Source organism: Acomys russatus, chromosome 12 (assembly GCF_903995435.1).
Source record: "Acomys russatus chromosome 12, mAcoRus1.1, whole genome shotgun sequence".
In the NCBI taxonomy this organism is placed as follows: domain Eukaryota; kingdom Metazoa; phylum Chordata; class Mammalia; order Rodentia; family Muridae; genus Acomys; species Acomys russatus.
In genome coordinates, this window is record NC_067148.1 from 39,443,199 (window position 1) to 39,466,127 (window position 22,929).

Here is a 22,929-nt window from a genome sequence, read left to right on the forward strand (position 1 = left end):
TCTCTGTCTCTCTCTCTCTCCCTCCCTCCTCCCCTGACCTCCAGGCTGTCCTGACAATGCTTTTTTAAACCCAAGCATCTCTGTTTTTCCTTGCTCCTCCTACTCTTGCCCACTTTGGACTATCATCTTGGCATGAGCAAGCAGTGACTTCTTCCTCACCCCCCAAAGATCCCGGCTGTCAGGCTGCAGTGGAAACAGAAGGATCCCCAGCAACTCTCATTCAGCTGTCTGCCTGGTTAACAAAAATAACTCAGTCTCAGGTAGGAGGCTCTGAAATGAGTCTGGTGCGTGTCTCCTACCTTGGCTTGCCATGTTCCTGCTCACCTGAGGCATGCCTCTGTGCCTCATCCTGAGCTCCAAGACTCTGTTTCTCATGAGACACCATTAAGAGGGCTCAAGGTGCTCTTGAGGGTTACTCTAGAGTGACATGGTGCAGCGAAATTACCCTGGGCAAACTGTGTGACTCCACCGAGGGCTCAGGATGCTTTTAATTCCTTACACCAGACTGCAGTGGTTCCCAAGCTCCCTAATGCTGTGACCCTTTAATACGTACAGTTCCTCATGCTGTGATGACCCCCCCAACCATAACATTGCTTTAGTTGCTACTTCATAACTGCAATTTTGCTTCTGTTTTGAATTTTAATGTAAGTGTCAGTGTTTCCCAATGGTCTTAGGTGACACCCTGTGAGAAGATCTTTAAACCCTTGAAGGGGTTGCAATCCACAGGTTAAGAACACTGCTCTAGAGCAACCTTAGGTAAACTGTGTGCCTCTACCCAGGGCTCCAGATGCTATCAATGATTGCCCTAGAGAAATGCAGAGGAATTACTCTGGGCAAACTGTGTGACTCCGTTTCTGGAGTGACATATTTGTTTCTGCCCCAGAGCTCCTACGTCGCCTAGTCTGTCTGTCTGGAGCTCTCTTGCCCTGGTTTTTTCTCTCATTCATTCTGAATCACCCTTTAGCTCATATATCAAGACTTGCTTTTTCAGGAGAACCTTTCCTAACTACCTCAAATCCACCCATGGTACACTCTTCTAGAATCTTCTACAGAACATCTCTCTAGTGTGACTGACAGTTCTTCAGTGGAGGTCATCCAGTTCTTCAACTTCCTGTGCCCTGAAAGTGTGCTTGCTGACTGTAGGATGGAACCTGACCACAGACTTATCTTAGGCCTTCAGTCCTGCTGCTTCACGAGAGGACATGGAGTGGGAAGAGTTGGTAAACCATCCCACCACATCCCTTCTTCCTTTTCTCCCCAAAAGTATTGGTAGCAGATGGAGGGATAGGCAGGGGCCCTTTTAAATTCCATATTGGAGGCTGGAGTTAACACACACACACACACACACACACACACACACACACACACACACACACACACACATTAATAGCTCAGCACAGACACTGTTAATGGTCTGTTTGTTTTGAGTTAACCCTCCTCCATCCCAGATGCCCCGGAGGAGTGCAAGCTGATGTTAGCACACATTAAGAGGAGGAGTGCCTGAGCCCACACATGCAGAGAATGAGGGAAGAGTGCAGGGGGTGATAACGAGAGACAGACATCACAAGTCTCAAAGACATCCCAAGACTGGTCCAGGATGCCTAACCCACGCCTGTGTCTCTCCAGCCTTCTGATTCTCCCTGCATATCTGTTGGCTGGTGAGCTGGAAGGCAGAGTAATTTTTTAGACTGTTAATCTGCTGCCTTCTCAGATTGCCAGGTCTCTACATAAAACACAGTTTAAAGACTGAACCCTTGTCTCTGCTCATTGGTATCTGTGAAGACAGGCCAGATTCAATATGCCAGTGACACGATGACACATGGTGCTATGTGGCATTTTAAAGAGAAATGGATCGTCTATGTTAAATATCTTGGGTATTTCTTTTAGTCTTGAGACATCCAGCTGATTTTCTTTTTCTTTTTTGGAGTTGTATTTGAGGCAGTCTCCTGAGAAGCATGTGCGTGATTGCCTTTCTTTTACATGTCTCTCTACTCTTAATTCTCAGGCTTAAATCCTACATTTAAGCCAACCTCAATTTTGTTTCATAAAAGAAATAATATTTGGCCTATCTTAGAAAACCAAGAATATAAGGCGTATTAAAAAGCAGTAATCCTTGCCCACCACATGTTACCTAGAGCTGACGTCACCACTTATGACTTTTGGAAAAAAAAAAGGTTTTGCTTGCTTTCCCTTCTGCTTTTTATTTACAAATTTCAAGATGGTGGGCTTCTGCTCCTATTTCATGACTTCAGTGCCTTGGCTCTTTTCTGTCCCATCTCCCAATCTCACTTCTGTACAATGGAATTTCTTCAACTCTTCATCTTCCCAGAAGAGCTATTTTACATCCCCCCCACCCATGTTCCATGGCCACAGAAGTGTGGTTTGTTTGTGATCCTGACTACCCTGTCCACAGGATAGCACATGGCCTTTCACGGTTGTCACTAGTATTCTGTGATTCCCGTTTACTTGTCTATTGGCTTAGTCAGTGTTCTGTTGCTGTGAAGAGACACCATGACCACAGCATATCTTAAAATAGAAAGCATTTCATTGGGCTTACTTACAGTTTCAGGGGTTTAGTCCATTTTCATCATGGTGGGGAGCATGGCAGTATACAGGCAGGCATTGTGCTCAAGAGGAAATTGAGAGCTTTATATTATATCTGAATCTGCAGTCAGCAGGGAGAGAGAGGGACACTGGGACTAGCTTGGGCTTTTAAAACCCCAAAGCCATTCTCCAGTGACACACTTCCTCCAACAAAGTTGCATGTACCCCAACAAGGTCACGCCTCCTAATCACTCTCAAGTGATGCCACTCCATAATGACCAAACATTCAAATACGTGAGCCTATGGGGAGCCATTCTTGTCCAAACACTACATAGACCTTAAGAATACAAGACACGGCATGCTTCCAGGATGATCCCAAAGTTGGAGTAAGTCAGAACCATGTAGCCAGCTCTAGCCAATGAGTTGAAGGTGGGAGAGTTTCTTTACATGTATAAGCCCTTCAGAGCTTTCTCTGTCTGGCCTTGCTCACCTCTGAGCACAAGCTGATTGACACTGATGCCACCCAACAGGAAAGTAAGCCTCAGAGTCTTCTCACAAAGTAGGTACTAATTTAACATCACAGAGCAGTATTGACCCAAAAACCCAAGGGAACAAGAGATGGTTTTTTCCGGGGCCGGTTTGAGACACTATGACCAGGGAACACAGATTTAGGTTACCCTAAATGTCATGTTTTAATGTGGAAGAAGTTTCATGAAGTTTTTATAGTTTTATAGAACAGAGAAAAGTCATAAATTATGGCAAGTTTAAAATGCACTGGTGGGTACATGTGAGAGGTGGTTACAGTAAGATGGGAATCTTTTCTAAAGGTCCAAGATGCTGTCTGATGTCATTCTTAGCTTCTGGGTCGGTGGAAGCTAAGTCAATAGATTTCAAAAGGTTCGACTTATTTGTCACAAGATGTTAGTTCAGACAGAAAGCTGGGCAAGAAATGGCCACTCCAGGGGCTAAATCTAGCCCAAGATAAGATTAGCTTCTAACCTGTAATATTTCCAATCTCTCCACAGTACTGAACTTCTAATCAGTCAATCTGTCTCTGCAGGCACAACTTCTTTTCAGTTCTCCTTCATAGTGAGTTCCTCTCACAAGGATGGCTAGAGTTGGTGAAGGGGTCTGGCCCCTCCATGAGAATGAAGCCAGCTGTCTAGGAGTCACTAGGGAAGTTGTCAGGAACCCTCTTTCCTACTCCCATACCCAACACAGCACAACAAATAGGTAGGAGGGGAAACCCAACTCCCAGTTTCTATCTGGGGATTCAGAGTGGGGAACGTATAACAAATGCTGTGGCTGATTGAGTGACTGAGGAACTATTGGAGTTTTGTTCATCTTGGGGTGCTGGTGGGCCCAGCCTTTCTCTACATGCTTAGAGAGACTGTGAAGAGCAATAGAACTAGCCCCACCGCTTGATACCACTGGAAGACATCAAATTAGCAAGACTTTAGCTATCCTAACTAAAGGATTCAAATGAATCAAGCTAGGAGATGGGTAGATGACTGATGGGGGTATGAAAAGATGCGCAACCACCCATCATGAGGAAAATGCAAATTGAAGGCAGAGTTTCACTTGACATTTGTTAGGATGACTGTTATCCAGAGGAGAGAAAACAACTAAGATCTGTGGACACTAACACCTCTGAACATTGTTAATAGGGAGGCAAAATAGTGCAGCTACTGTGTACACAAACAGCAGGAAGTTTTTTCAAATTCTTAATTTTCTTAAGAGCTGAATTGCCTGTGGTTAATCAGAATATGGTGGTGGTGGGGGGTGAGGGGGCACTATGGAGTCATGAAGCTGCTCCTGTCAAGGAAGCCAGAAGCAGAGAGAGCTGGAGAGAAAGAGGAAGGAAGTGTTCATTGGGGTGCACCTCCTTTGAGACACTTCCTTTGTGGAGGCCCTGCTTCCAGAAGCTAGTAGGACCACCGGCTGAGGTAGCCTGTTACACAAGGGTCTGTGGCAGCTGGGCGGGGTAGCGGGGTAGCGGGGTTCTGAGCAGCATTTCATATTCAAGCTGTAACCCTCATATGGGCAAAGTCCCCTGGCTGATAATCTCTGTTCTGTATTAGTATTTCTCAGGCATGAATGTAGATCTGAATCACAGCGTGCGTGCATACGGGTGGTCATGCGTGTGTGCGTGCGTGCATGCTTCTGTCAAGTAAAGGCAGCCCGTCATCTCTCTGGAGTCTCCATTGGGTGCTTCTGGATGGGTCTAGAAAATGCACATTTTCAGCAAAGTCCTGGGACGGTGTGTTGAGGTTGTCTGTGGGCTTTGCTGCCAAATGACGACCATCCTGATGGCAGCCCCGATGTTTCCAGAAACACTGAGCCGAGACTAGCAAGCAGACTCTTGGCCACGGAGCTCAGTTTAGAAACCATGATGCTGTAAGAAATTAGAAGGCAGCTGCGAAGTCTGTGGTTTGGGAATCAGTTGAAGATTCCATTTTTACATTTGTTCTAAATTTAGTAATCCCACCCCCACCTCCCACCCCCATGCAAATAATTTAATGACAGTAGAGATGAGAAAAAGGAAATGACCTTGGGGAAAATGGAGAGCATTGCATCTTTGTGGTTGATGCAGCCACCCACCCATCCATCCTTGCTCAGTGTGTTCCCAGGTCCTCCTGTTAAACGGTCTGTGATGTACTTTATACAATTTCCAGGGACTGTGTGCAAAACGCCACACAATGCTTCACTTAGCGCCACCTAATTGTTAATACCTTGGCCAAGTATTTGGGGTTGGGAAAGCAGAAAATTGCTAGGATGATCATGGCCCACATTTCTGCAGATTGGAGGAAGAACAAGAAACCACCCATAACATGAGCATGTCTGGATGGCTTATCTTTAATCTTCTGGGTTTACAAGACATGATGGAATTCTGCGGGGACATTTTTAAATCATTGCCTTTTAGCTCTCATCCGAGCCCATCCTGCACGCCTGGTGCTAACACTTAATTATAGCGGAGAGAATCTGAGAGAGCCAGCGCCCGCTCCTCACCCCAGCAAGCGGCAAGCAAAATCAATAGCCCTGTGCTGGCAACACGATGCTATGGGTGTCTCCTTCGTCTCCCCTGCTCATCTGCAATTGCTTTTATTACTGCAGTTCATTTAATGAGACCAGAGTGTTTGGAGCCAGATGGTGACGTTAGTTCAATCTGGAAGACTCTAATGGAATTGAGTTCAAACCAGGTTAAAAGTAATGGAATTACAAATTTTAGAGGCCATTGTCTCGTAGCAGCGTGCTCTGGGTCCTTGTATGCACCAGGAGTTAGTGCCAGCTCCAAATGAGAGACCTGAAATACAGTTCAGGGAGACCTGGTGTGTTCACGCGCTCACTCATAGTCAACACACACTTCATTACGCTCTGTATCACAAACATGGCCATTGTGGCTTCTGAATCGCGGCCCCTGTAGTGTACTGGAGGTGGCAGGCAGAGCTATGCACACAGGGGGAAAAAATCACCCCATGTGTGCAGTCTCTAGGAAGGGAGGGAGTTGGCATGGAGAGACAGAGGACCTGGGAAGGAATAAATACCCAACCACTTTAAAGTCACCATTTTATGGAGTCTACAGTTATACCACCTTCCCCCAAAAGAATGAAACGCAAAGACAGAAAAACATCCTACACAGAGACCCAAGCCTCTGGGAATGTCTCCTGCTGTGGGCTAAAGTCCCTCGGAGAGGTCCAAACTTCAAAAGTGGCCTCAACGTGGAATTTTTCCACAGGAAAAGTCAGCAGTAAATATTGACACCAGAATCAATCATCTCTGTTGAAGTTCCTGACTGCTCCAGCCATCCAGGGCAGCCAGGTCGCAGGTGACAAGGATAAGCCGAGCCTTTGCTGTCCTGAAGCCGGTTAGAGGCCATCTCCCTGGCTCTGGGTCACAGCTCTCCGGATGGAGCGGGCAGTGCTGCAGGTGCTAGTTATGCTGGCGCTGGGAATGCACTACCAGTGTGCCTCAGGTAAAGGACACACACACACACACACACACACACACACACACACACACACACACACACACACACACACACATACCAATGCACTCGCTGGCCAGGATCTAAGTGACCGCAGCCCTTTCAGGACTTCAACTCCTCTCACCGTGGCCTGCCTGCTTCCAGGGTTCCCGGTGTATGATTATGACCCGTCTTCCCTGCGGGCAGCCCTCGGTGCCTCGGTGGCAAAGGTGAACTCGCAGTCTCTGAGTCCTTACCTGTTTCGGGAGACCCGGAGCTCCTTGAAGAGAGTGAGTGAATGGGGACACCTTCCCCCGCTTTCTTTATCATCCCTGTCTTGTCTTTGTTTTCTTTGCCAAGTAAATTATTTTTATTACAATGATCAGAGGTGGTCGCTCTTTCATGCTGACTTTTTGGACCGAGAAGTGATTTAATTACAGTTTTTCTCTTTTCTTTTTGTCCTGAGACTCTCTAAGCTTTTGGGGACATCTGATTCTTTCCCTCTGTGTTTTCCCTCTGACCTGGCTTCCTTCTGTGTGCGTGTCCTGGTTTGTGTGAAGAGCCCCAAAGCCCTCCTGACTCCTAAGGTGCTGTTTGATTCGAGGGTGCTGCCTGGTAAGGAGCCTCTCTTCCTCCTCAGTGTTGGGCTCCCAGTGTTTTTTTTTATTTTTTGTTTGTTTGGTGTTGATGTTGTTTTTGTTTGTTTGTTTGTTTTGTGTGTGTGTGTGTTGCCTTGGCGGTCCTGGACTCACTTTGTAGACCAGGCTGGCCTCGAACTCACATCGATCCACCAGCCTCTGCCTCCCGAGTGCTGGGATTAAAGGCGTGCGCCACCACTGTCCAGCCTAGGGCTCCCAGTGTTTACAAGAAAGAAACACTGGCTTCTGAGCCAAAGAAACCCACCTGTTTTTGTTGACTTGCTAGTACTGTTTCCTGGGCACCCAGAGAACTGGGGGAAGTGACGTTATCTTGGGCTTGCCATGACTTAGTGTGGCAAAAATGAGGGGAAGATGGAGCAGTATCATAGAGAAGCCTCTCTCCTTTCTGCTCCCTGAGACGTTTCACTGTCTTCTTATTGGCTTAGTGGGGCTCACCGGAAGGTAAGGACAGAAATGAGGAAGATAGAGAGTAGCCAAGCTAATGGAGACAAGAGTGGCCTGGTGGCCAGGTGGGCCAGCAGCCACTACCTCCACAGAGGCCGCACAGCCACCACAGCCTCTCCCTGCCTTTCCCTTCTCCACTCTATTCTAGGTCACCACCTCTCACACTCAGCCACTCCTTTCACACTTAGCTGCTCCTCTCACACTCAGCTGCTCTTCTCACACTCAGCTGCTCTTCTCACACTCAGCTGCTTCTCCATGGAGTACACACTTCACTTTTCCACCTTGCCTTCAAGTAGATCATGCCCCGTTGGTCCCCCTTTGCAGACGCTGGCTCCATGTTTTCTTTTCCAAAATCAAAGCAAATTCATTGACTGTTTCAGATGCCTTTTCTAGCCAGTAGCTGCTTGTGAAGATGTGGGCTAAGCTACAGTGAGGCACCAGCCCAAGCACCTGACTGTCAAAGGTCACACTGAATACTTTTGTGGGGAAGCACTTGGAGATGGGGGTAGGCAGCTGCCAGCCAAAGGCCAAGCTGCATCTGGGCAAAAGCCACATCAGCATGAAGCTGCCTTCTGCCCTGCTTTGCTGGCACCCAGGCCACATTCTGTTGGCACTGGATGCGATTTTCTTAGAATGTTGTAGAACGTACATCCTCTTGCCAAGCTTGCAGATCAACAGTTTAAATTCACTTGTAATTTAGCTGTTGCTCACTACAGAACCAAACAATTCATTAAACAGGAGCACAAGGACAGATCCAGAGAGAACAAATCCGGGACAGCATGGACAGGTAACGAGTGAGACACGGCTAACACAGCATAACCTGACATGTGACCATCGTGGTCACACAGGCCGGACCCCAGGCACATGGACTAAAGATAAGCCACTTACAGATGACACATGTGATCCTAACTGATACTTAATGTGACACTTACTGTCTCTGTGTCGCTCTCCCACCTCATCCCTGCCTGACTGTCTCTGTGTCGCTCTCCCACCTCATCCCTGCCTACCTGTCTCTGTGTCACTCTCCCACCTCATCCCTGCCTGACTGTCTCTGTGTAGCTCTCCCACCTCATCCCTGCCTGACTGTCTCTGTGTCGCTCTCCCACCTCATCCCTGCCTACCTGTCTCTGTGTCACTCTCCCACCTCATCCCTGCCTGACTGTCTCTGTGTTGCTCTCCCACCTCATCCCTGCCTGACTGTCTCTGTGTTGCTCTCCCACTTCATCCCTGCCTGTCCCTGATCCTCTTTTGCTCTACTCCATCATTTGAGTTCTGCATTCTACAGTGTCACAGGAAATGCACACAGGACCACCGAAGTTTCTGCAAAACAAGGGGACAGAGACAGCCTTTATGCAACTCCCTAGTAAGGTGTTCCTTCTCTGTACGGGAGACCTACTCAGACCCCCTCATTAGTCAGGGTGGCCTTTTTGTCTCTGCATCCCCTCACAACCCCACCAGGACCCAAGCTGTCCGAGGGAAGGAATAACAAGGCAGTGAAGTGTGGAAGGCTTCTTTGGGTCACTTGCAGTCAAATGAGAGGAGAGACAATTAGCATAAGGATAGAGTTTGTCATTCAAAGAGAAGCAGAATACAGGATGCTGGAAGCCCATCCCTTGAGCCTGGTTGTAGAAAGAATTAAAAGGTGTGTTTGAGAAAGATTGCTAATGGTATGGCCAAGTACTGTTGGCAATGGAAACTGCTGTGGGTGCAAAGGAGCCTGGGTTGATGTTTGACTCTGTAAAGACGTCCCACAGCCATGATCTGTCTGACGTTCCCATCTCTCCAACCTTGCACTAAGTGGTTTTCCTCTCTTCAGGCTGTTCTGATTTTGCCCTGTGACACTGGGCTTTGCTTTTTCCTCAGATAATAAACTCCTATCCTTTGAGTCTCTGCTTACATTTTTCCTTTTCTGGAAGGTTCCTCTGAGTCTTTTTATACCTCATTTATTTCTTCCCTTCTCCCCCATTACCATGTTCTTGTTGACGTAACTTCAGCACAAACTACAAGCATGGGTGGGGTAGTACCCACTCTGGAATCACACCTGCCTCAGGTGCCCAGCTCACAGGGAAGGATTTGGTATATCACAACATCCGCTGCCCTCAGACCACCCAGGCTTTTCAGGAAGTTTGAAAGTTTCCCTTGGATGCCACCCTTGGTGGAAAGAATTTTTAAAATGGTGTCGATTTAGTCATAACTCAAAAATGCTCAACCAAGAGATGGCCTGTGGCTCATTTACTTATCTTATGAGTTGGTAGCCATGTGTGGTACCTTCATTAAGACAATGTCACAACGAGTTTATGTGCTCTGCTCTTGCTGTTTTTCTAGACTGAACCTGCAAAGACTAGATCATGGCTCCTAGAAGAGACTCAGAGTGATGTATGGGGCACAATGCTTTCGTTGACACATTCAATATATAGCCTTATTTTTGTGAGTTTTCACTTATAGGTACCTAATATAATATAAATTGTAGATTTGTTAACATTGAACCCACTGCCTGTGGACCCGGGGTTCCCACCCAAAGAACTCTTATTAAATGCAGTCTCTTATTCTTGATGCCAGACAGCTTCTTGCACCAGCTTGGGCACTGAGATGACCCAAAGAAAGCACAAAAAATGCCAGTTGCATGTTTCCCAGCAGAAGCTGCGCCATGTTCACGGTGCTGAAAGCAGAGCACACTGCTTCCTCCTCCTTTTTAGTTGGGAGTGTGCACATCAGCTGACTCCGAGTTTTGCCAGTGATTTAGGAGTTACGAATAATATTTGGGGCCTGGATGGGTTCACTAGTAGGGGCTGTGTGTGTGCTGAGAAAGAACCGTTAACATAACTTTTTAAAAGTAATGTTGGCATTGGTGTGAAGGGCATACATTCTGTCCCCTCCTCTTCTTTCCTCCCTCCCTCCATTCCATTTACTTTTGCTTGGAAACACGGCCTCTTTCTATAGGACAAGTTGACCTCAAGCTTGAAACCTCCTGCTTCGGCCTTCTAAGTGCTGGGATTAGAGGGGTCTACTGTTGTCACTGTTGCATGGTTTTTCTCTATGGGCTTTAGTGTGAGTGTGCCTACTGCATAGATGCCAAGATAGCACATAGTTTTCCCAGTGAGCAGGTGGCTCTGTCGTCAATGTTTTCCCATTGGGGAGAAAGGGTTATATCTCACACCATGAACCTCAGGGATATGTCTAGTGCAAATCCATGCTTTGCTTTTGTGAAGGTCAACGTCCTGGATGAAGACACCTTGGTCATGAACTTAGAGTTCAGTGTTCAGGAAACTACGTGTCTGAGAGATTCTGATGACCCCTCCACCTGTGCATTCCAAAAAGGCTACCATGTGGTAAGTGATGCAGAACACAATGCAAGGGTGGACCTCACTACTTCCATGACCATGAGTGGATGGAGAGTCACCAAGTGAGATTGGCCACTGCCTGTCTGCAAACAGCCACATTCTGGGTCACCACAGGATTTCCTGGCATGGGCTGTGTGGTCTGTGCTTGAAGGAGTGAGCTCTTGAGTTGTGGAATCTGCAGTCTTTAGTGATATGGCTCAATTTTTTAAGCCTTTCTGCTCCAGTGCCCTATTATGAAATCTCCAGGAGGCAGCATAGCAGTCTCTTAAGGTAGAATGCTTTGTATCAGGCATAGTGAACGCAAAGAGGCCGACAGCAAAGGAAAGTCCCAATGCATCTGAAACTCTGTTCAACATGAGTGTGAACTGTGAGCCTAGCTTTGGCACACTGTCCACGATTGGGTGCTGCCCACAGTGTGTCTTTCCTGCTCATCCTGGTCACATGGCAGGTTTAGTTATGTATTCTTTGCAACCAGAAGAGCCAGATATTGTGGGATGGAATGCTCTTGGATGAGAGTGGAACCATCAGTCCACACCCAAACTGTTTTCAGCCAAATGAGTGACTTTCTGAGGTCTCATTACAGAGGGAATGGTTTTGTTATTTCTCTCATGAAATTTCAAGGGGGTTCTGTTTTACAGAGGGCTGTCACATGTATGCACTCCTAGCCAAACTGTATGGTCAAGTGATGTGTGTGTGTGTGTGTGTGTGTGTGTGTGTGTATGCCACGTAGTCAAATATATGTCATCTCTACCACTTGCTTCTATTAAAGCAAGAATGGATTCCACACAGCCCTTTTGCTCATGAGGAAAGGCAGGCTTTTCTCGGAGACTGGTATTGAGCTTGTGGAGACACTTAAACGTCCCCTTCTTGTTTTTTAGTTCTGTAGTGGGTTTACTTTGGAAAGCTGAGCCACCGCTGTGAATTTCTCCTTTCTGCCTCATTTTGCAAGCCTTGCAGTACTTCCCAGCTGATTGTCCAGCGTCTAACCCCTCCCACAGGGTGCTGAAGAAGCAACTCATGACTCTGCCTTTTCCAGCCAACAGCTGCTTGCAGGAGCACCGTGCAGATGTCCAGGGGACAGGTGAAGGATGTGTGGGCTCACTGCCGCTGGGCCTCCACATCTGAGTCCAGCAGCAGTGAAGAGGTATGACGGGGGGCCTGTCTCCTTCCAGCTGGGGCTGGGGATGTCCGTGAGAGCTCGATAGGACAACTGGGTCATCATTCAGACATGGGCAGACAGAATTCTGCTCACACAGCCGGTTTCTCCCTTGTATACACCTTCCCACTGCCTCCCAGCCATGTCCCTCCCTCCCCGACACAAAACACACCAACACAGCTTTTAACCTCGACTGGACTAAGAAATAGTTCACTTTGGAGCTAAATATGAGTCAGCATGACCTGAGAGCATAGATTCTGATTACCCCACATGCTATGTCCCAGCGTGATAGCTTGCTTTTTGTTTCATGTTTTTTTATAGGAACAGAACAATTGAAGGCATTTTTCAAATACATTTGTGGAAATTTCATATAGGTGGGTTACAGCAAAGAAGGGAAACTGCTATATGACATCAGATGCGTCTGATGTCATTTTTAGCTTTGGGTTTGCTGGGAGCTAGGGAATCTCTACATTCACAAAGCATTTGACTTACTAACCAAAAGGATGTTAGTTCATACATAGAGGTGGGTGATAAAGGCCATCAGGGGCTAAGATAACGCAAGATAATTTGATCGAAGCCTGAGACTTTCCAGCTTTCCACAATCACCAAATGTTACCCAGTTCATCAGTGGTGGTGGTGATGGGGGTTCTGTAGTGCAGCAGTTCTCAACCTGTGGGTCGTGGCCTCTTTGGAGGTTAAGCAACGCTTTCACAGGGGTCATCTAAGACCACCAGAAAACACAGGTATTTACATTATGATCCATAACAGTAGCAGAATTACAGTTATGACTTAACAACAAAAATAATTGTATTGTTGGGGTCACCACAACATGAGACAAGTCATTCCAATAAGCCTGTTAAAAGGTCACTATATTATGAAAGTCAAGGACCACTGTGCTGGGGGACAGGACCGATAGAATCCCTCTGCCTCTCTGTCTCTGTCTCTCCATCTCTGTCTCTGTTTCCCCATTTCTTTTTCTTCTTTCCTCCTTCCTTTATTCCCTCTCTTCCTCCTCCCTTCATCTTTCTCCTTTTTCTTTTAACCCTCTCATCCTCGCTCCCCTCTCACTGCCCTTCTCTAAGATTTGGGACTTGATTTCAGAGCAACACTTACCAAATTTCCAAGTTTGACACCCGCGTCTGTAGCTCAGTGGAGAGCACAGGGCCGTTTTCATCGGACCAGTGTTCAAAACTGTTTATTAGATCTTCACTCTAGTCAGGATACTTGACCCTTATTTAACTTCCAGGACCTGCGGCTTCTTCATCCATTAAATGCTGAGTAATAAAGACAGCTGCTATTACCAGAGGTTTCAGAGCAAAGGCCAGCCAGGCTCCAGTCTCAACAGGCTAGGTGAGACAACCCATTCCACTAAGCCAGTTAAAGAAATAGTGAAAAGCCATGAGAGATTTATTTAATGGGGCCAAATTGGGAAAAGCAATAGACAAAAGGGTCCAGTGATCCCCAAGTCCATCTTTGGAGTCTAGACATGACTCTTAGGTTTACAGGGAAAAAAAACGAGGCAAGAGGTTAAGAGGCATATGCATTACTAAGCACTTCTTATCAAGGTGTGAACCCCTCCCCCAAGCCCATCACTGACTCATCATTATTTCAGCCCCAATCTGTCCTACAATCTGGTTGAGTAAATTGATAATCTATTCATCGTTGTCTTTGTCCAAGAGAACCAGCCTAGTTCTTACACCTGATGGCTTCTGTTCCAGTATAGTGCCTTAGGAGGTAGAGATGGGGTCCTTCAAAGTTTTGATCCTCTTGGAATCAAAAGTGACCTAGGGTTTAGGATATTGACTTGTCTCTGAGCCTTCAGCCTTGGAGGGGAATGAGATATGTCAGATAAAGGCTTCTGAGTGATTACCCTGTGGGTCCAAATGAGGCCTCAATGGATGTGAAATACTAGCAGTAGTGTCTGATGTATAATAGATGTTGAGTCAGTAGTAGAGTCTTTTGCCCCTAATTGCCTTGGAGATGTGTATTAGTTACCGTACTGGTTGCTGTGACAAAAACAACTTAAAGGGGGGTTCAGCTGGGCTCACAGTTTGAAGGCACAGCCCATCACGGCAGGCCAGGCATGGCAGCAAGAATGGCTTTAGCTGTGGCAGCATGAGATCAAGAGTGTGAGGTGCTGGTCACACTGTGTCTGAAGTCAGGAACAGGGGTGGGGTGGGGCAGAGTTCTGGTCCTCCACTGGCTTTTTCCATTTGCTCTTTTTATTTAGCCTAGGGCCCCAGACCATGGGATGGCATTGTTGTATTTAGTGCAAATCTTCTCTGCTTACTTAAAACTTTTCATAGAGTCCCCAGGAGCTGTGTCTTCTACTTAATTCCGAATTCCATCATGTTAACAACCGACAGTGGCCATGACAAAGTGATTTGCAATATTACCATGAAATCAACGATATACATTTATAACTTGATGTCCCATTACATCCTTGACTGCTTTCCATGCTAGACTGCATCCCCTGAGGCTAAGGAATGTTCATTTTCATCCACTTCATTTATTCTTGATACCAGATAGGTGTGTAGACACACTTTTAAAATATATTTTTATTTTGGTTTCTTATATCTTTTTCTCCCTTCTCCACTCCAATCCATCTCAACACCCAAATACCATGTAGGAGAGAAAGGAGGCTAATGGGGAGGAATGTAGTTCTCTTTGGCTACTTTGTGCTGTTTAGGGTCATCCAGTTCTTTGGGGCAATACCAATCTCTGTCATCAGGATATTCAGCCAGTAACAGCAAATGCTGCAGCAGCCTTCTCTTCCTCCTCCAATCGTCTCCTCCAAGCGTTCTTTTTGCAGCCCTCCTTCCTCTCGAATGTCTCTGCACAAGGCAATTTCCTGTTGACAAAGATCATGTGCCCTCTCATGAGGCTGTTATCAGCTGTGGACAGAGAGGAGCAGTCCTGTAGCCCACACCTGGCATTAAAACAAAAACGTGGTTACATAACACAACTGAGTTTTTAAAGAAATCAAAACTTCCACAACATAGGTGCTCAGTAAATACTTGTTAAAAGAATACAAGAAATCTGGGAAAGAAATGGGCAGGAGTACAACACAAAGAGGAACCTTCTAGATTCCAATGGTGAGATTAACATCACAGTTACATCATTTGCTCATTAATAGTGGGATGATATTCTTGACAAGTGTTTACGTCTTTTCCACTATTGTGCAGCTGTATAGAATAAGTCTCTCTGTCTTCTATCTTATTCAGTTTTCCAAATGGAACTCTTTTATGAACATTGTATTAAAGGTGTATAAAAAACTCCAACTTCAAGGACTGCGCGTGAGCTTTAGTGTCTTCCATGGAGTTGGCATACCCCACCCCTTGGCTGTATTTTAGAATTAGGAAGCCATGAAACCAATGACCAGAGACCTCAGGGTCACATGAAAGTATCTTCAGTATGATCTCAGTCACACTGCCTATTTCTGAGGGGTCAGCCTCCCAGGTAATTTCTGAGCTTTCCCAAGAGCTGTAGTTTGAAGATTTTCTTTCTTTCTTTCTTTCTTTCTTTCTTTTTTTTTTTTTTTTTTTTTTTTGATGCTGAGTACCAAGGGTCCCCTTTCCTGTACTGTCTGAGTTAAACTCTCTGATATACCTGTGACATGTGGTCCAGCTAACTCAGAAACAAGGGTCAAATGAGGCGAAGGTAACATTTTACTATGTATTATTATATATGCCTTCTATGTACACCGTGATTCTTATTTTTGTGTGCTGCTGAGGATGGGATGAAGGGTCTCCCAAACACAATGTGTGCTTTGCCACTGAGCTATACATCCTTAGTCGCTGGTGTAATGTATTTTTTTTCTTTCATTTTTAAGCCAACACCATTAAGCTACAGTTCCATGGCATACAGTCTACGTTTTAAAACATGACAAGTTCATTGGGGTTGGGCATATTTGTGTGGTGGTCATTAAATTGCTACCACTATCCAAATTTAGAATCCATTCATCATCTGAAGAGGAGGCCCCTGAGACGACGCCTTCTCTAGTCTACATCCTCCCACCCCTAGCAAACACAGATCTGCTCTCTGTGGTGTCGCCTGTCCTAGTTGTATCACATAAATAGCTCCATATATATAACATGTGTCCATTTGTGACTAGCTTATGTCACTTAGCTGAATATTTTGCAGGCTCGTGCATGCTGTAGAATTATAAATAAATGTATTTGCATGTAGTATGTAAAAGGATATGCAGGAACTTCGTTCCTTTTTATTGTGTAATAATTCCTCATTGTGTGGACATGCTATGTGTTATTTATGTGTGCATTAGCTGGCAAACATGTAAGCTATTTATGCGTATTGGCTATTATCAATGGCAGTGCTAGGAGCATCTGTGCCGCAAGTTTCTGGGGATACATAGTTTTAATCCTTTTGGGAATAGAGTTGCTGAGTGTACAGTAACTGTTGAGCATTTTTGAAGAACTTCCAAACTGGGTCCCATAGCAGCTGCACTGTTTAACATTCTTACCAGCAATGTGTAAATCTTCCTTCCCTCTTTCCCTCCCTCTGTCCCTCTGTCCTTCCCTCCCCCCTCTCTTTCTCACTCTGTTTTTCTTTTTAAAATGTTTTTGGTGAGACAGGCTCTTGTTATGTAACACAGGATAACCTTAGCATGTAGCCCAGGTTGGCCTTGAACCTATTCACCTGTCTCAGCCTCCCAACTGCTGGGATTGCAGTCATACATAACCATAGCTGGCTGAGGGCTTCTGTTTCTACACTTTCTTGCCGATTTGTTACTGTCTGTCTTTATTTTAGTTGTGTGATATGTGTGGAGAGGTACATTGTGATGGTTTAATTTGCATTTTCCTCATGACTGTCCGTTTGCATGTCTTCTCAGGGGAATTGGCAAAATCCCTTTTATTGTTGGCTTCTTGGCAAATAGTTCCTCTCACTTTGCACCTTTTTCTTTCTGGGTGACGCCCTTTGTCACATTCAATTTCTTTCTCTTTTATTGTCTGTGAAGACTCAAAAACACTTAGATCTTATATTGGTGTTCTTCTCTGGTTTAGTTTTTACACATATTGTGGGGAAACGGTCAAATGCCATTCTTTTATGTGGTTTTTGGTTGGCCTAGCATTGTTCACTGAATTGCATTAATAAGTGCAACCACTCGATCAGTCCCCAAGATAGGAACCAGAGTCTCGCTGTGGCTGCCGAAGTTGGGGAAGGTGCCAGCAGGCGGAAAGGTGGGAGACTTCCTTCTTGACTAGTAGTGTGTGGAGTTTTGGTGCTTTCTACAAACTACTTGGGGCCCTTTTGATCTCTCGTGAGTGTAGATTAGAATTCTCCCAGAGACATTTCCTCTAAATTTGTACGTTTTAATATGAACTTGGTCCATTTATGAAGCTCTGTTTCTGCTTTGCAACATCTGAGAGCACATACTGGGTTAGCAAAAGCTTTGGCTTCAACCTAAACTTCATATAACTAACTCTTCTCTGTGTGATTTCCTGCCCCCTCCCTCCCTTTCTCACCTTCCTTCCTTCCTTGCTTCTGCCCTTTCTTTTCTTTGTGGGGAGGACAAGGTCTCACTCCACAACCCAGGCTTGTCTTGTACTCATGATCTCCCTGTCTCTGTCACTTGACTGTGTGGATTCTGGCATACACCATCACACCAGTGCCCCCTGTGTTATTGTCCTTTTAAATTAATTAATTAATTAATTCACATTCACATATGATAATTATAATAATACTTCTATAATAATAATAAAATAATAATAATTATTTTATGTGAATGAGTGTTTTGTATGTGTGTATGTTTGTACACAGCATGTGTGGCTGGTGCCTGAGGAAGCCAGAGGAGGGCGCCAGATCCACTGGGGTTGGAGTTACTGACTGTCATAAGCTGCTGTGTGGGTGCTGGAAACTGAACCCAGATCCTCTTAACCACTGAGCCATTTCTCTAGCCTCTTATTGTGATTTCTTGGAAATACATATTAAATATCATAAAGAGCTATCCTTATTTTGCTGAATGCATTATATACCTGAGTCCTGTATGTAGCATTTACAGTTTTCTCTTTCACCCTGATACCTGAAATTCTTTAGATGATTTTTGGGGACATGGAAAGATCCTACAGACGGAGAAATGATTATCTACTTGGTAAGTTGATCTGTGTTTCCTTTAAAATGAGGTGCTTTTCCTTCATACAACAGTTCTCTGGGAATCATTTAAAGCTAGGTATGTCTAGCTTTTCTAGAGACAACCTTCGAACAATTAATGTCATTATGAAAAGCAAGTGCTTGGCTTCACTCTTGCTCCCTTCATAGCTCACTGGGTTCTCCATGTAGGACCGCACTCAGTGGTCCCGACACTGCAGGACGGCAGGGCCAATGCCAGTTTCCTTGTTCTGCTCTGTTTCTATTGCTGGGATGAAACACCACAACCAAAAGCAGCTTGGGCATGAGAGCGCTTATTTGGCTTACACAGCTCATGTCCACCACAGTCCACTATGAAGGGAAAGCAAGGCAGGAACCTGGAGGCAGGAACTGGCGCACATGGGCCATAGAGGAATGCTGCTTACTGGCTTGTTCTCCATAGCTTACTCAGCCTGGTTTCTAATACAATCCAGGGCCACCTTCCCAGGAGTAGCAGCACCCACAGTGGGTTGAGCCCTCCCACATCAACTATCAATTGAGAATATGTCCTGCAGACTTGTGTACAGGCCAATCTGGTAGGGATGTTTTTCTCAGTCAAGGTTTTCACTTCTCAGATGACTTAATTTATGTCAAGCTGACAAAAGCAAAGCAAAACAAACAAACAAACAAACAAAACCCAAACCAAGTAGCAGACACATTAAGAGCCTTCATACTTAAATACTCTTGCTCTCCCTTCACCCACCATCTAAGCTGTAGAGTTTAGTGTGTCATTATGTACCCAATCAGGGTAGACTCAGCTGTCTCCAGTCACGTGACTGGCATTCATGTCACTATTGCTCATGGTGTCTTGGTTGGGTGATAAGAGGGCCATCTTTTCCCCCATTTAGAAGCCATTTTATGTGTTTCTGATGAGTCTTCCTATTGGTCTTTAAAAAAATATATTTTATTAATTTATTCATAGTACATCTCAATTGTTATCCCATCCCTTGTACCCTCCCATTCCTCCCTCCCTCCCATTTTTTCCCTTACTCCTCTCCCCTATGACTGTGACTGACGGGGACCTCCTCCCCCTGTATATGCTTATAGGGTATCAAGTCTCTTCTGGGTAGCTTGCTATCCTTCCTCTGAGTTAAGGTCAATAAGACTCTGCTGTCTGTCCTTCGATGCTCCTCTGTTTACGGAGCAAACTCACAGCATCAGTTCGACAATTGCAGCACTCTCTGGAGTAGATGGAGAAGCCTGGCCTGATGATTGTTAACATGTTACAGGTTTTCTTTCTGATGAATCCAGAAGTGAACAAATCCATGACCGGTCAGTTGGTAAGTGGTCTGTTTCCCTCTGTAAGATGCCACTCGCAACTTTGCTGATCAGAAGGGTCCACACTGAAGCCAATGCATAGGGGACACACCCTGAATTAGGAAATCATTTCAACAAACAAGAACATGAATACGTATAGTTGCTTTGCACACCATGAAAAGGTAGCTTGGATGCACTAGCTCATGAGTCACCACTGGCTTTCCTTCTTGTCCCACCTGGAGCATTTTCTGGGCAGCCTTCCCTCTGACCATTTCCCTCCTTGGCCAGATTTGACCGGACTTCTCAGTAAATGGAAGAGACAGGAACTTTATTCCTTCCCCTGTACTGTCGGTTTCCTTATGCAGTCTTCTGGGTGGCTCTGTTAGCCCCAGGTTCTCCACTTTTATCCAGAAGAGTTGAACATTGAAAACACTTGGTGTTAATTGGCAAACGTGGAGTACATACCCACACTCGCTTACCAAGACTTTCTCCCTTGGCCATCACCACCAGGCTGTGGCTGCACCATATTCTCCCACTTCTCGCAGGCTTCTGTAAGGTATTTCTATGTCTATTTCCCATGCAATGGCAGGCTAGGGCAGAGTCAGTTTTCCCCTTAAGAGGGTCCCACATTTGTACATCCTTATCCCCCCTGCATGGTCTGAATTGTAGAATCTAGTGTGTGGCAATGTGCCCCTTTAAGAGTCAGGGCTCAGCCTCATCTTTCTAGTCAGGATGGACTCTGTTGTCCCCAGCCATGTGATGAGGACAGAGGCAAAGACTTTGAACCTCTCAGTCTTCCAGGCCTGTGCATTCTCCACACTGCTTTCCGGCATTGTGAAATTCACCCTGTGCCCAGCGCCCTGTCATAATAAATGACACTGATATTCACACATTAGGGAACTCTGTGTCTCATCTTTATGCTCCAGTTGATCCTGTGTGCTGGAATTAACCCTGAAACTTAAGTTTTTTAAATGCCCCCAAGGGCTGTCTCTTTGAAGAGAACGCACAGCTGGCATAGCCATGACCACTGCTGATGTGCTCTTTGGGGCATTTCTTTCAGAACTGCCTTCAGAATCCACAGCCTAGTCCCTCAATGTCTGCCACAATAGCCACTGTTAGCTCTTGCATTTTGACCCTGGAAATGGTCAAAACCAGGAAATAAATTTGATGGATCACATTGATAACCTACATGAGGGCTTTATTACTGATTGCTATATACCAACATATTCCCAAATTCAACATCTCTGACAGCAAACTGTGATTATCTTGTCGTTTCTGGGGTTAAGAACACAGGAGCAGCTTAGCTACATGAAGTGATGGAAAGGCTGTTGATTAGTGCTTTCATCTGACATTGACTGGGGCCAGAGGACTGGTATGCAAGCTCCTGGCTTGGTGTTTGGAAGGTCTGGGGTCCCCATGGCATTTGTACTGAAAACTAGTTTCTTACTACATGGGTATCTTGACATCGATGTGTGAGTGTCCTTAAATCACGTCAGACTTCCACAGTGATGAGAGGTAGGAAGTGGGAGAGGGAGAAAGACAGAGACAGAGACAGAAAGAAACAGAGTTATAGTCACACATGAAGAGAGAGACAGAGACATAGTCAGAAGGAAACATACACAGGGTGGGGGCGGGGGAGAGAAGAGAAGAGAAGAGAAGAGAGAGAGAGAGAGAGAGAGAGAGAGAGAGAGAGAGAGAGAGAGAGAGAGAACAGTTCAGATGTGAATTCATGAGCCCAGTCCTCTTGTGTGTGTGTCAGAAGGCATCTCCAAGCCAACACTTAACCACATTTGGGCCTTGGAGCATCATTAATGCATATGTACAGCTGTCCCAGAGATGCCTTTGAACACGATGATTTAATTTAATTCCACGAATGTGTGTGACAAGCATGGGACAGTTTCCACAGAGGACTGAGAGAGAAATGTGACAGCTCTTGCCCTTGGGGGCTTGCAGTTGAGGTCCAGAGTGTGACATGGGCTACAGAGTGAGAAGGCAGCCCTGGGTGCTGCTGCAACGTTAGAGGAAGACTATAGATGGTGCCTTGGGTGTTCTTTGGGCAATGAGGGCTCAGGTTGTGTTTGGCTTGTTCTTATTAGTTTACGACTGACAGAGTCTACTTGTCCCTGCCATCTTTAGAGATCATGAGAAGGAGACATTTTCCTGCACATAGAAGGTTCCTGAACCTCCATCACAGAGCAAGAATAAATTCTGGCTTCGAGTGACACGCTGGAGGTAAGAGACAAGACTTACATGGTGACTATTTAGAAGCTAAAGGAACTTGGGTTGATGCTGTGGCATCCTTCCCATGCTCTCTCTGTACCCTCTCTGGCTTTCTGTTGCCTCCTGTCTCCTCCAGGCTCCCTGTTTCCATCTCATAGACTTTGATCCTTCCACCTTGGCATCTGCTGTTCCGGACACAATCAAGTTTCTCCACTTTACAAACTACAAAGAGAATCGCCCTTGTTTTAACCAGTCTCTATCCCAACACTGCCTTCCCTCCATCCTTCCCAGGATGACTCCATAACATTCTTCATGGAATCTTCCTTGGCTTCCCTTTCTCTGTCATTTCAACACTGGTGGCCACACATACCCTCTCAGCCCAGTTTTTTTCTCCCTGCTATAAATGACTCTGTCATCTCTTCCTCTTACTTGCCCATTATTGTCAGTGATGTGTAGGCTATCTTCAAATGTGTCACCCTCTCCCAAGATCTGGGTCCTTATGTCAGTGGCCTGCTAGAGGCATTGGCCATGGGTGTAGTGTGAGATCCAGACATTCTGTTAGCTTCCTTTTTGGATTGATGTCATTGCTACCCACATACTTTTCTCAAGTTAGAGGTCTGGGGACATCACTGAACCTTCTCTGTGTTTCCTCACCTCCTGGAATCTGTGGGGGTGCAGGGTTGTCTGTTGTATAGGCACATCTATCTAATAGAAGCCTGTCCTTTCCTTTCCTCACTCCTGATGAACTGTTTGCATTCCAGCCCCAGGGCCTCATCCCACACTGCCTACCTTGCCTGTTGCCCTTGGGTTTGTCCTGAAAGAAGAGGAAACCTTGGTCCTCCCCTGGTCCCCTATGATGCTGACTTCACTTGCAGGGCTAAAGCCGAGGTGTACAAAATCCAGATGCTGAGCACAACAGAACAATGGCTTTGACAGCCTCCCTACTGTTTTGGGGGGCTTGTAGACTGAGCCCTGATCTACTAAGTTGTCACCCGGCATGGTGGATTCTCAGCACCGTACACATTCTCAGTTAGCAGGCATGAGAACACGTAGAGTAAGTATTCTGAAAACTCGAAAGTATCAAAGTGATGCCATTGTGAAGGATACACTTAAAAGGAAACCAAAGACATAATCACAGGGGCTGGAGCTGGAAAGATGGCTCTGCAGTTAAGAGTACTTGTTGCTCTTACAAAGGACCTG

At 45.8% G+C, this 22,929-nt stretch overlaps 1 protein-coding gene across 1 annotated transcript; it reads left to right on the forward strand.

The window, feature by feature from the left end:
• Positions 1 to 6,388: 6,388 nt before the first annotated feature.
• Spp2 (secreted phosphoprotein 2) lies at positions 6,389 to 21,782 on the forward strand. Its single transcript, XM_051154293.1, has 7 exons — positions 6,389 to 6,517; positions 6,674 to 6,798; positions 10,821 to 10,940; positions 11,989 to 12,096; positions 18,163 to 18,217; positions 19,482 to 19,532; positions 21,646 to 21,782. Exons 1-7 carry the CDS (start codon positions 6,451 to 6,453, stop codon positions 21,729 to 21,731), a joined length of 612 nt encoding a protein of 203 aa, XP_051010250.1. The 5' UTR covers positions 6,389 to 6,450; the 3' UTR covers positions 21,732 to 21,782.
• The last annotated feature ends 1,147 nt before the right edge of the window (positions 21,783 to 22,929 follow it).